Source organism: Lepisma saccharinum, chromosome 5, assembly GCF_977018435.1.
Source record: "Lepisma saccharinum chromosome 5, izLepSacc3.1, whole genome shotgun sequence".
NCBI classification, from domain to species: Eukaryota; Metazoa; Arthropoda; class Insecta; order Zygentoma; family Lepismatidae; genus Lepisma; species Lepisma saccharinum.
In genome coordinates this window covers 73131979-73146863 of record NC_139233.1, presented here as the reverse complement: position 1 = coordinate 73146863, position 14885 = coordinate 73131979, and the positions used below count along the sequence as shown (strand labels likewise).

The following is a 14885-nucleotide window of genomic DNA, read 5'->3' as shown; positions in this document are numbered from 1 at the left end:
TGTTTCAAGTACAAATGTTTTCACACAGAAAGCATTTTGTTACCTAGCTATGTTAATATGAACTACAAATGTATTAAATTTTTAAAACTGTTTCATATGAACTGCTTTTTATTTTTTGTCTTTGTGAAGCTTCAATGTTCGTAACTTTGATTATTAAATCAGTGATAATGTTTATTGTTTCATAATTTATTAACATTCTTCACGATTTTTTTAACAGAATGTAAAAAACAGTGTAAGGAAATATTCCAAATGTTTATTTCCCAAGTGAACGTTAAAATGGAAATATTAATCTGCTCTTTTTTCAATGAAACTCTTAAGTTATTGTCACAGATCTTACTAACGACAATGAAAAGATTGAATTTGTTTATTATCTTTCGTTCAATAAAGTCCATAGGATCGAAATTACAATGTGACAAATTATTTACGTTTAGTCTTTATCACAGAAATGTAACATTGCTCTTGTACCAATTTCTTTCGCTTTTGAATTGAATTGAATTGAATTGATTTGGTGTTTTAAGTCCGCTTTATGCACAGTAAGGCTAATTGGGACTGGAGCTTCAGTTTATAGTGGAATCCGAACCACTATGTGCCTCCACCGGGTATCGAACCCGGGACCCCTTGATTACAAGGCGACGACGCTACCACTGCGCCATCAGGGAGGCTCTCTTTCGCTTTTGCTGCAAGAATATAGAAATTAAGGTTTTGTATTGAGATTGTATAGCTACACAGAATATCTGCATTATCTGGTTGATTAATTTTGGGTAAACTTAAAGACAATTTAATTGATTAGGTAACTTGGAAAGTTTACGGTGAACCTAATATGTTTTTTGTTTTATTTAATCAATTGATTTTACATACAAAAGTTCATACAAAAGCGGTTACGAGTTTTACTGTAGCTGACCAATATTCCCGATAATCTTTTTCAAAGATATAAAATGTTTAAATTTTTCCGCCAGGAAGTTTCTAACGGTTTTCAACTCTTTGTGCTATGGTAGGAATTTTTGTGGCGGCCATAGTGACTTCCTGAATGAAAATGTTGGTGTAAATATTCAATATTATACATTTTTCTTCTAACTATATTCGTTGGGAGGGTAAATGTCAAAATTTTACTTCATAAGAGAAATAAATATACCTTAATTATCTACGGTAAAATTATGACAAGGGAGTTTACAGCGTCAAGACGATCGCCTCCAGATGATGACGTCTTGACTGAGCGCTGTGGCCTGAACCTCAAGATGGTCTTGGCGAAACACTATGTGCTTCCATCGGATATCGAACCCGGGACCCCTTGATCACAAGGCGACGACGTTACCACTACGGCTTCCAAGCGACATGTATCGCTTGTCGTTTCGGTCTGAAAGCTTCCTTACAGTTAGTTTGCATCAAAAATAATGGGTTACAGTTACATTCTGATTTTTAGGTAACGCAAGTAAAGTTACGCAAAATAATGAAGTACCGAAAAAGTAACAGGTTACTGCACTGAAAAATTAACGCATTACCAAGACGCTACTTGCTTTACGTTATTTCCCAACTTTGCATTAGATAGAGGACGACTTTATCCCTCGATCAAGATCTATGAACAACTCCCAAGTGATGTCAGTGCATTGGTTGGCAATTTTTTTCAATGATAGTGTTTACCTAAACGCCTACGGTGAGGAGAAAATTACGTTATTTTGGAATTATTAAAATACGCCCTAAAATTCCTGTAATATAGGTATATTCCTTACTGGCAGGCAAGCTAGATCCAGCAATTGATCTCACCTTTGCCCGAAAGCAAGAGTTCAATAACCACACTGTGAACAACTACCTTTACGAAAAAGCAAAAGGAAATGAAACATGTATTTAGAATAGTACATTATATATTATTAAAAGAGTTCAAAAATCCAGTACACGATCCAGTTACTGTCCAGAAACCAATAGGATTCATCCTGCTTCTTTCTGGTAAGTTCTTCTATTTCTAACCTGGCAACATTGTCATTGGGATTACCGTTCTTGCTGTCAAACCAAATTCTCATGCAAGGTCTGTCGTCATCTGTGTATTTCCATGCGTGATCCCATATCTGAAACATTTACAAGTCGTAAATTCGATTTTAGGCGGCAACCCTTATCGAACTTGAGAGGAGAGATTACAGATAAATCGTTTAGATGGGTTAATGTACATGTAGCTATGTATGTCTGTGTGTGTGTGGTGGGGGGGGGGGTACATCTCTCGTAGATAGTTCAAATTGAATTGATGCGTAGATTCCAACGGCTAATTGCCTGTATTTCAAATTTTCTGCATTTTTTTGTTCAAGGTAAATGGTTTAATTTTCAGGAATATTTCCAAAGACGCGCTAAATATTTGCAAATAGCTTAATTCCAATATTAGTTGTTTTTTCTAAATGATGGGCCTTCTTGATGCCATAGTTGTTGTAACCTTGTCGCCTTGTAATCAAGGATCCTCGGTTCGATCCGTAGAGGCACATTGCACAGTGGTTCGGATCCAACTTTATGCTGTACGTCCAGTCACGATTAGCCTATATGAGCTTAAATTGAATTCAAAGAAACTTTGTCTTTGTAAGTAATACTTAGACAAGTTTAGTGGGGTGTTTCTAGAGGGGTGAGGGTGCAATAACCGAACTAACCAGGAGGCGTCAACTATCTAATGTTTATATTTTAAGTCCGGTGGGTTCCGGGACGTCTTGATTACAAGGTGATGAATAAACTACTACGTCAAATGATATAATTTGTTTAATTGCAGACACGGTAAGGAAAACGATTATCTAAAAATGAAAGTAAATTATAGAAAATTATAACTTTTAACATTATTAGAGGTCTAATAGTGTCAAAAGATAGCCTGCTTCTAATTTAGCTCAACAATTATTAATTTTATGATCTCCCATGTCATATTACGTTTCCTTCTATGGAAAAATGCTCAAAAAAATGATACGAAGAAGAATACTTCTGAAATAATAAATAAAATTATTCCTCATCGTAGTCCTATTATAACTTGATTTGTATCTAGTCCTCGATATTCCCTTCTTGAAATATCTCGTCATCTTTGAATTATTCTAAGAATTATAGATGTTATTCCTATAAATGCAACCTCTCTTTGGGTGCAATCCTTTATATTATATCACGGCTAAATATATTCAGGGAGAAGAGTTTAGAAAAGAAACCAGACAGCAAACCTTCCAATGGAGACAGTTAATAAGATTATATTATATCTTCTCTCTTTACATTAACGAGATATAGTTGAGAACACACTAATTTAAATATTTCCATAATCATTTTTCTTATTTCAAAAGTTCTTATTATTTCAATTGAATTCACATTAAGAAACTTTCATCTTGATATATATAGACTTCTTCTATATGATTCATGACTTCATTTTCTTCATCAACGGGTGGTGGTCTTCTTCCCTCTGGATCGGTACTTCCTCCTGGTTCGGGATTTGGGTCTGGACTTCCTTCTATGCTTTGATTCTAATGTAATCTCCCGATCGTGGGTCCCTTATTCCACTCGTTCTTACACCTTCATACACATGTTTTCTTTCCATTTTCACCCAGTTCGATTCTCGTAAGTTTATAACACCTCACTTTTTCCTCACTAACACCAAGTTCTAGAGGGTTACGAGGAGGAGAACACAAGTTCTGGAGGATTAATGTCTTCGCTCTTCGTCGATTGAGGATTTTTTTATCCTCTTTCCAGCTTTCTTCCTCGAGCTTTGGGTATGATCCTAATTTCTTCCCTTGGGGCGTCGGCTGGAACGGGCCGCCACTAGTAAATACGACAAAGTTTAGACTTGGTGCCAAACCATTGAAACGTGCAGACAAAAGATACTGTGGGTCACGACTGGAACGCGCCGCCACTGGTGTAATCAAAATTTCCCCAAAAGGGATCGTAGTAATCCAGCAAATCTAAGATTTGTTAGGAGACCCAAATTTATATCGTAATTTTACTTCTTTAAACTTCGTATCTATTTACATATGAGTACATGTTTCATTTCACAACTATTTTTATTAATTTATTATCTTTCTTATACCATATTCTATTATTGTTCATCTTCTTAATTTACTTGGCGCTAATATACACTGTCATTCATGTGTTTTACAACAATCTTCTATTTTGTGCTGCCATCTCTGTTTAACATTCGTAATCACTCACGCGCATCAGACCCATTGGGTACGTAACAGTAATAATATTTGCACTTTTCGTACAAAATATTATTTTTATGACCAACTTATATTTTGTGATATAGAAATTTTTCTATCCATGAGTTTGGTCAGACTATGATTTATAAATGGGTACATGTGCATTCGGTGGACAGGATACGTAATGCTCAGAAGGAAGTGCGCTTTCTTCTATCAGAATCCTAAATACTAGTAAGGGCCGGTTTTTCAATGTCCAGTTATTTTTTCTGTTAACCAGTGGCGTATGCTGAGACCAAGACCAGAGCTATCACCAAATATAGCAGTGTTTGAATTTTAAATGGAAATTTATACATTTTTTTTGTTTACATCGAAATCTTACCATTAAAAACAACAATAGTAAGCAATGGACATAAACTATTTCATGCTTTTTTATAAAAGGAGCGGTCTATAACATGCAATATGTAGGACCTAGTACATGTGAGTATGAAATAATAATAAACTTCTTACCTTACTTGAAGGTAAACTCCATTCTTCTCTCGTTTTGCGTGAATTTTTTGGTCACTTTATCGAAGCATATGTCCTCACATGAATTTCTGAGGTTGATTAGAATACCTTTCTCAATTGACATTATAGCCAAATTGCTAAGCCGGGCTTGTCCCTGTGTTGCTCTGAGATAGCCTTTGTTTTAATTCTCCTTACAGAAGAAAAACTCCTTTCGACGGTTGCAGTTGTCGATGGTACTGTCAGGCTAGTTTGTACACTTCACTAAATACTATGTCCAAACTATTGATCTTATTGACTCGACCCAGTCAACCAAAGATATTTTTTGTAGCTGCTCTCGTGAAAACGCTTCATATATACCTTATTTTTGTCTTTCTGCTCGACTGCAAGGTCCGGAAGAGGTGGGAGAGGCCTACCTGCCTCTACTATTTGTATCCTATCCTAGTAAGGAAGCCGTGACAATGACATCTTCCAGACAAATTCGTTGATTAAATCCATTTTTCCTTTATTTTCACACGCACACGGAACAAAAACACATAACAAGACAACACAACAAAACGGCCTCGGTCACTGATTTTTTTTTTTTTTTTTTAAAAAAAAAGCAGTCCAATCCATGGTGAACACGCTGCGCGTCACAAGAAACTCGGACACAAGTTTGAAAATTATATTCCCTTTTTGTACTCAAAACCACCGACCCGCGTCGTTGAAATCACGTGAGGCGGCTGGCTAGTTGCTATGACAACAAGGACTGTTTATGTTGCCAAACGTATTTCCGTTACCGAAGGAATGACTCCGGCCGAAACCCCACCGCGAGCGCGAGTGTTTTGACATTTTGACAGCGGGGGATGGGGCTGGGGGTGGGGGGTTGCTGAAACGGAAGTAAACAGGATGGCAACATGGCTGACGTCATCAGAATGTCGCGAGGAGGGGAGGGGGATAGTGGACCATGCTTCCTTATGGCCCGAGCTGAACGGAAGAAGGGAAAGCTGAGCGGGGACTTTTCGTCCAAGGTTTATTCCATGTGGTCGATTTATAGCTGCGACCACAGTAGAATTCCAACGAGAAGCAGAGTGCCAACTTCAGGGGAAAATCACTAAATTTGGCGGATTTATAATGCTTGCATGTGACGAAATTCATGGAACTGGAAGAGAGACGGGCAATTCTCGAAGTGATGGAGGGGGGAGGTAATGTAATTTTCATGAGGCACCCCCCTAGCTTGGATAATTTCCATTGGCACCCCCGCCTATAATATTTTTCTCCAGCCATTTAGCGAATTTCGTATTTCCATTGTTGACAACACTGAGACTATCGCCAGGATGAAGTGAAGCCTTCAGTCTCCAGCGACCGAGATCGTCCCTACCAGCACAAATACGTCATGGGTTGAAAGCACCGCCTGCTGGTTGAAAGATTTTTCCCTCAGACGAAGAAGCCTGGCGATAGGTTAAATAAAGACGACCATACACTAGCGCTGCCCCCCGTGGTCGTTAAGTGAGAGTGAAGCATCGGTTAAATTTGCTACTCGATTATTTCCTGTATTTTAATATGGGCTTCGGAGATAGCCTAGGTAGCCTAGAATATACGCGCCTGCTGTTAACTATCTGCCAGTTGGAGATAATCGCCACTCTTAACCAGCACCAGGTTTTTCAATGTGAAAGTAACTGGCAGTTAGCAAATCCTAACTTTGTACTCCAAAATGGTATGTTGGCAATGCTGAAACGCTTGAAAATAGGGAATCGATCTGCGAGCCATCTATTAGTATAGTTTTAAACCGATTGTCATACAGACTGTCGTTTAAATGTAGAAATAGAAACGCGTCCCGCTCGAAAGCAAGTTATTGCATAGGAAACGATTGGAACAATGGCTGCGTATCCATTCTGTATGCTTACGAAATAAATTAACGAAAGCCAGCACTACAGATTTGGCTTTCTTCTAATAAAGGTCAATTCAATTCCGTGTGGGGGGAAATGCTGTTTGAGGTGCAAGCGCAGGTACTTTCTTGTAGAAGAACCGTGAAGAACTCGAAAGTCGTAACATTAATAAGACCTGTCTGTGGATATAAACACTATTAATATGTAGATATTGTACATTTGCCTGCATGCTTTGTACCTCTCTATGCATGTTTGTTGCTATGCTTTGTAGGTCAAGTTCTAAAAATATGAAAGTACGATTAAAAATAATTTTAAAATTTACTGTAATATTTCTTCCAGAAGATAATTCAACAATAAATTGAAGGCAACACACGTAATAAATATTTGACAAAAAAAATATCCGTGACCAGGACTCGAACTCGTATTACAAAACACAATACGCTTCGGAAGGCGGTGCCACTAACCACTACACCAAATTACCGTTTGCTCCCCCTGGTAGACCGGATATCCTGGTCACAAATTCTCCAACACGACCTCGCCAGCCGAATTATAGCAAATACGCTGCTTAATTTCCATATTTGTATGGACATTGGTAAGCTATGCCAAACAAAACAAGTCTTCTTCTGTACCAATTTAATAGTTTTATGAATCATATCTATTTTAATCTGATAGTGAAGTTGCGATTGTGGAATTTCGATAGCTGCATGAGACAGCCATGTTGCTTCGCAACTTCCAGTTAGGCTGGTAACCAGGGACTGCGAACCGAATTTGAACTCGAACTGAAACATGCTCGAGTTCGACTTATAGTTCGCACTCGAACCTGAACTGAAATGTTTCGCTACATTCTGGTGCACCATAACCCTCCGTGTACTTTCAGTTTAAGTTTTGTTTCGGAATAAAACTTCGTAGTGAGCAATTTGGTATTTTGGGGGCTGCCAGATCCGAATATTTGGAAATATATAAGATCCGAAATGCCATTAAGGCAGTGTTTCTCAATGTTTTTGCCTGAGAGTCCCCCTTGACATAATTGAATATTTCTGTGTATATTTTATATACCTAAAAATTGTATGAAATAACTGTGAAAAATGACACCAAACACAAACTCATTGCTTCCAATACGCTCATAATAATATGGATACGTAGTTATTACTTCTGAGTGACAATATGTTTGTAATTCGTATATCTTGGTCGTGTTTGGTGTCATTTTTCATATTTTATAGCCCAGATTTCAATTATAACAAAATAAATGTAATATTGTTACAACATAAAAAAATAACATTGTTGATTCAAATAGTCAGTAGGTGACTCACTAGTCACTACGTCCGTCCGGTCCAGTTTCTGTTGCGTCACCACCTGTAGGAAGGGAACAGGAAGTATGTATTTTCCAACAGTGCCTTACATCGCATTGCATTCCCGTTCCCAACCAATCACCTGGCCTCCTACCCGACTGCCATGCCATCAAACTGTTTAAATCCAGGTACTATAAATAACCCTGTTCATGCAAGATATTAATCAAATCCACATTGGAATCGTGTTTTTCACCACAGCTGCAGCGCAATTCAAGAAACAATTCTCATATCGGCATTGTCCAAGAGTGGTGGTCATTGGTTCTGCGGTCACGAAAGAAGTTTGATCGACACACTGTCGGCTTAAACCACAATACATTTTCTTTCAATGGGTAACTGGGGAAGGCAAGTGCAATGCGCATTTTCCCCACTTTTCATTGTGGTTACTCTTGAGAGGGCGCATTTTTCCCACTTTTATTGCGAGAGCGCACTTTTCCCGGACGCATTTTACCCGACACCGGTGGTTTTGGCTGCACCAGCCACCCAGGTAAGCGTGGAGCGGTTGTTCCCAAGTGTGAAGTTTGTAATGTCAGATTTGAGGTACAACCTTTCCTCTCCAACACTTGATGATCTCATGGTCTTGCGGACGAATGCTTTATTCCCAAAGCGTTCTGATCAGCACTTGCCAGCCTTAAACCAAGATGAAAATTCTTTCAGTTCCTCTATTAGCTCCAGTAGTGTTTACGAGTTCGTCGAGGAGGAAGGTCAATAGTCATTGTTTTTAATGCTCACATGTTTGCTGTCGTTTTTCATAATTCTCTTTTGGAAAGACATTTAAAAGATTAACATTGTATGATTTATGTATGACCTAATTTCCTTTTTTATTCAAAATTTAAATAATAGCTGTTAAAGTGCAAATACGAGGAGGAGGAACTCGTAGTACAAAATTATGACATGTATCATTTACAATCAACCAAAGTTTGTGAAGCATATTTTTAAGTGATTTTTCTTTAATCCATGGTTATTTGTAGGTGTGGAAATATCCACCGAGGATAGATGCTTATTGCGTTTTTCATAAATTAACAGTTCATACACTATTTTATTTTAATTTTCTATTTTCAGGAATTCAGAAAACCAAACAAAATTATGTAATTACATACAAAAGAGCAATACAAAAGAGTAAATGCCATTTTCCATGAATTGGAAAATTTGCTGCCATAGGAAAATCTAATGTGTATTAATCTTATTGGTGTAGTTTTGCGCGAAAATGGACACACTTATGAAGTTAGCCACAGCTCACATAGAATTGTATCTGTTTTATTAATTTGATTGCTGTACTGTGATGACATACGTTACTTTCATAAATGTATTTGTTTAACTACAATTTGGTTACTGTACTGTGATGTCATACGCTACTTTCAGAAATTAAAAAAGAACAAGAGTTTTCTTATCCTCTATTGTAAAAAAACAAATAACAACAAAGCTGGAACCTGCCATGGTTGCCAACCCACAAGAACTTGTTTGTTACATCTGCACATGTGTTTATGTGTGAACAAGTATGTTGAAAACTGAAAACTTTCATTCCGGGCCAAACTGGAAGTGAAAGTTCAGACCATCCATTTACAGTTCGGGTAGATATACTCCGGTTTCGTTCCAATTTTAGTTCGAGAACTGAAAGTGAACCGAAAGGTTTCATTCCGGGCCGAACTAGAAGTCCAACCTCAGATCATTCTAGTTACGGTTCGGATAGATATGCTCCAGTTTCAGTTCGAGAACTGAAAGTGAACCGAAAGGTTTCATTCCGGGCCGAACTGAAACTATAACCCCAGATCATTCCAGTTACGGTTCGGACATATATATTCCGGTTCCATTCCAGTTTCAGTTCGAGAATTGAAAATGAACCGAATGGTTTCATTCCGTGCCGAACTGGATGTAAAACATCAGATCATTCCAGTTCTGGTTCGGACATATATACTGAGGTTTCATTCCAGTTTCAGTTCGAGAACTGAAAGTGAACCGCAATGTTTCATTCCGAGCCGAACTGAAACTGAAACTGAAAGTAGGTTTCAACTGCAGTCCCTGCTGGTAACTGCAAGAAGAAGTAGAAAAAAAGGTAAAGATAATCGCCACCAGAGTTTCAGTTATGAGCTAACTGTACAGGGTCAACGAAGTTAGTAATAAAGTGTGTTTTATACAGCGTATATGCACATTGAAAAATCGAAGTTTTCACAAACTTCCAGTTACGTGCTAGCATGAACCTTAACTGTACATTGAAAAACCGGCCCTCCAGGGGCAGAAAAGAGTAGTGAGACAGAACGGGGTACCCTGCCTCTGGTAGATGCTGCATTCTGTGGAGACTGCTATTTTCCTTAGTTTGTTCTGTTGCATCATGGGAAGTCGAGAATCACATTGTAAAGTCGTTCGTTTACGAGGATCGTGCTTTTCGCATCCCTTTTGAGATTTTTTTTAATTTTGAAAAATATCTGTTTGCAGGTAAACCGAATTGTGTTAATACTATATATCTAACAATTGTAGGAGGTTAATATCTGTTTGCAGGTAAACCTAATTGTGTTAATACTATATATCTAACAATTGTAGGAGGTTAATAAATAGTTATTATTGAACATAAGTTATTACTGATTTCAGTTACCGTCGCCAAACAACAACGCCAGAGGCAGAATGGATGGGGCAGAACGGGTTAGGAAAGGAAGAATATGAAAGGAGGCAAAAAGAGAAAAACTTTTCCAAGAACTAAAATATAGAAAAATTGGAAAGAATTTGATGAAGAAGGCTCTATTAGAAGAGTTAGAGTCAAGCGAAGATGATCAGGAAGCTACGGCATGTCTTAACTGTGGAGACTTGTACTACAGTACCTTGAATAATGTAGTGTGGAAAACGGACGGTTTTGGCCTCTCTGGCAGGTTCCACTCAGGACAAGGACACCGCTAGAGGCGCTGGTGTTGATCCCGGTGCTTGGTACAGTGGTCAGATATTTGGTACAGTAGTCGCGAAGATATTAACGAACATTCTAGACAGTCGACCACGTCCTGTTATCGTCATACTTTCGTTAATAATACGGGAGAAAAATACGCGTGGAATGCTCTTGGCAACTAAATTTTTGTATATGAATTAGGTTCATTATTATTATTATCATCATCATTTCTTCTAAAGATATACACACTGAAGCATTTGTATTTTTGATATTTACTGTCTCTTTTCTTCCTCTTTAAACTAATCGCGGCGATGATGATAATGATGATTGCATGAAACGACAAGGGGAATCCCACAAAACTTTCTTAGTGCCATCGACATGAGTGTAAGGAAACTTTCAAACCAATGGGACAAGCGACACGGGATGTTCACACTGTCACACTAGTGACACACACTTCCAGACTGTAAAATATCATTCATTGCACATGAGGGTCCAAACAGGAAACGATACGTTCATATGGCGTATTCGCGTGCTACTTGTTACTTCGGTCGGAAAGCTCCTTAAAGTAGTATGCCTATGCCTTAAAGGAAGGGTGCTCAGACCGAAGCGACACGCTACAGGGGGAGTTCCCAACTAAGTGACAAGCGAATGGTGCCTTCAGTCTATTAGCAAGCGTTCGCTGCTAATTGTGCGAACAACAGATAGGCGACACGATAAACCTCACATTACAACAGCAGATCTAGGCGACACGATAAGCTACATGTGTCGCTTTGTCGCTTGTGCGTCGCTCAAACTGTGCCATTTCCTCAATAGCTTCCAACATGTCGCCGTGGTTTGTTGTTCGCGCATACGCGATGCAATGAGTGTATTGCTTTAAGGAGATTGCGCACCAAAGCGACAAGCGGCACGCGACACTTATCGCTTGAGGATTTCACCAACCGAACGCTGGCCTGTGCTGCCCGTCATGCCGCTACGATGTGAAATGTTGCTCTTGATTGGCACGTTTCCAAGCAACATGTGTCGCTTCGGTATGAAAGTTGCCTTGGACCGAAGGACCCGTGTCGCTTTGGTGTGAAATCCTCGTATCGTTTGTCGCGTGTCGCTTTGGTGTAAAATCTCCTTGAGGAAACGGTGCAGTCAGAGCTTGTGTCCCTACGGTTCGAAAGGCTGCATTGATTACGGACTGCTCACTTCCAAGCGACACTTGTGGTTTGTCGCCTCGGTATGAAATATCTCTCAGGATACTATTTATATTCTAATAACATAGAAAAATAAAACTCTAGTACACAATCCAACACCTGACGTCCGGAATCACTTTGCGATGTTTCTTCTTGTGTTACGCATGCTATTTATTTATTAATTTTATTTTACTTTTCTTTCCAAATTAATGCCGTTTCGTGACTGCAAATCACTCCACAAATATAACTGTTTCCATCAATTCACGTACCGCATTTCTAAATAAACAAATCTACACAATATATTCCAAAAACTAACTAAGCCGCATTACTTTCATAAGAAAATTAGCATTCGTACTGACCGCACTGCCATCTATGTTTGTCATCCGTCTGGGGAACTAGTTTCTTGGGTCGTTTTCCACACCACGTTATTCAAGACGCTGTACTTGTACAGTACCTCGACGGAAGCTGGGTATCGTGTGTTCTATGTAAAAAGTGGTCACGCAATTCTTGTGCTGATATAGACAGGGAAGACGACGAAGCGGTACTAACTTGTGAATTGCATCGTAAAACTGACTTTTTACAGGGTAAACGTTCTACCCCACTCAAAAAGCAAATAGACAATTTGCATTGTTTGTTATACTTTAAAAAAAATAATATCATGCACTTCATATTCGCAAAGCTTTTCAATGTATTCTGGTTATTAAATGTTTGTACCAGAAATCTACTAGTTTTTATAGTTCTAAATTCAATAATCTATTTTTTATTACCATTGAAAGTTACTTACCCTGTTCTGCCCCAGGTTCCTCTATAATAAGACATAGAAAATGACTGACATTCCATGTTGTTGATAACAAGTCCCTTTCTTATATTTCAGCGCCTCTATCCCCAGTTCCTACATCACTGTATAAAGTAATTTAACAGTTTTTTTAAAAATTTTATGTCATTTCGTAGGTCATTCTTCATAATTTTTGGGTCAAGTTCCGAATTCTAATAATGAGCTACGCCTACGGCAAATATAAAGTAGGCAAAATGTCCATAAACACATTCATTATTATCTTTTTTTTTCCGGAACATAGATTTCGGGAATTGGAACAAAAGTCCGAATAAGCAGAGAGCACAAGTACAGTTCCTTTCCATCAAAACACATAGAAAAAGGAAGGAAATTAGCGATGGACAATTTGCCTACTGTTATCTTTGAGGTCGAGAGAGTAGGGGCTCATTGAATTATTTAATTTAAATAAGAATTACAGTTTTACCTTTTCACAAAACGTTTTAGCGTTGCCAAATATCTCTTTGAATGTTCTGCATTCGTCTCCCGCTCTGCACATGTTTTCGCCAGAGCTCCAGTTGAAGTTCTTGAGCCAATTGTCGGTGCACGTGAAATCGTCGACGCAGGCATCGAACCAGCTCTCGCAGTCGCTGGCGCAGAGTGGAGCTCCATAAATCCTGTTCTTCCTCGTTTTCATTTTTGTCTGGAAATAAAGATCAGGAACTTATAAATTTGCACAAAAAGAAGATTTTTAAAATCCAACCTGGCAATGATCCTATATTTGTATCACCTTCTATGGCTAGGATGACCATAATATGTTGACCCAAAAATGGGACAGCCCAAGGAGGTAGGTTGACGTGTAAAATCGGTTAGGCCTAATTATAAAATTATTGTTATTATTAACGTATTCTTATTAATATTATTTTTTTAAAATATTGATCACATAAATGATACATCATAAACAATAAATGAGATATGATATCCCGGTGTCAAGAGGTATTAATTGTTATAATGTCGGTATGACTTACACAGTGTTTCTGGTCTGTTTGATGTTAGTCCTACACTAACAGTACCAGAAGTATTTATCAAAAGAACCAATCTTTTTGAGAACAACTTTATTGTTCACCAACTGTTCATAAATGTTCACAAATCTCCCCACATATCTCACAGACAATGCCAGATTTGTCTTTTCAGTTTGAGTGAAGATGCAGGAATTTAAATTCTTGTTGCAGGTTTGTAATGAAACTACATATACGCTTCTTAGCCATGCCTTTTCCTTGCTCTACAAATAAAGGAACGCACACACAAAGCAATACAACTGCTCGATAGCCATGACGCTAGTTTAAAAATTCCATCAACATTTTTTTTTTTTTATCATGAAATGTCTCTCAAATTTAGTTTTGGTTTCCAAACTAACTCCTAGACTTTAATAAAACGGGACAAATGGTGTATTTTAATAATATCGACGGGACGACCGGGACGTACGATCACCCTATGCATGGCGACTATTCGGAACATTAGCAAGGTGTTCTCCGACGTCGAGGTCTGTGGGGTTGCCAGGTGGATATAAATTTCTATGCAAAAATCAAATTTGCAAAGCAAATTTCTGATTTATATCACTTCAGAGCAGAGACGCAACCACGAATTTTTGTCTGCGGGTGGGGGGGGGGGCAAGTACCACGATAAACGTACCAATAAAGTAGTAGTATTGACTGTATTACCAGGACGAGAAAGTATGAACTCTCATCAAGCAGATTTGGCTATACTTAAAACTAGCTCAACATGCCCATATGAGCTTTTTGCTCAAGTGTGGAACCCTGCCTAATCCAAGATTTTTGTAAAAATGCCCTCAAATATTTCCTGAGAAAGTATGAACTCTCATCAAGCAGATTTGCCCATACTTAAAACTTGTTCAACATGCCCATATGAGTTTTTTGCTCAAGTGTGGAACCCTATCTAATCCAAGATTTTTGTAAAAATGCTCTTCGGAAAGTATGAACCCCCCTCAAGCAGATTTGGCCATACTTACAAAAATTGCATCAGCCGGATTTTTGTCCATAAACTTGTCAAAAATTGATATTTTTTGGCTATACCTGAAATTAAGCTAAAACCCATACCTACCTACATATATTTACTTCAGGTTTAAGTTCAATTGGATGCCAGGTTCAATTTTTTTATCTATATGCAGAGCTCCTCTAGAATGGCAATAATCTTGTTA

General features: G+C 38.2%; 1 protein-coding gene across 1 annotated transcript in view; it reads right to left on the bottom strand.

Moving 5' to 3' along the window:
• Positions 1-1865: 1865 nt before the first annotated feature.
• Positions 1866-14885, bottom strand: part of LOC145988068 (folate receptor alpha-like) — an 84474-nt gene continuing 71454 nt past the window's right edge. The window contains exons 2-3 of the mRNA XM_083122905.1: positions 13155-13370; positions 1866-2060 (exon numbers count right to left, since the gene is read on the bottom strand). Coding sequence (XP_082979031.1) covers positions 1866-2060; positions 13155-13370 — 411 coding nt within the window. The remainder of the gene's footprint in view (positions 2061-13154; positions 13371-14885) is intronic.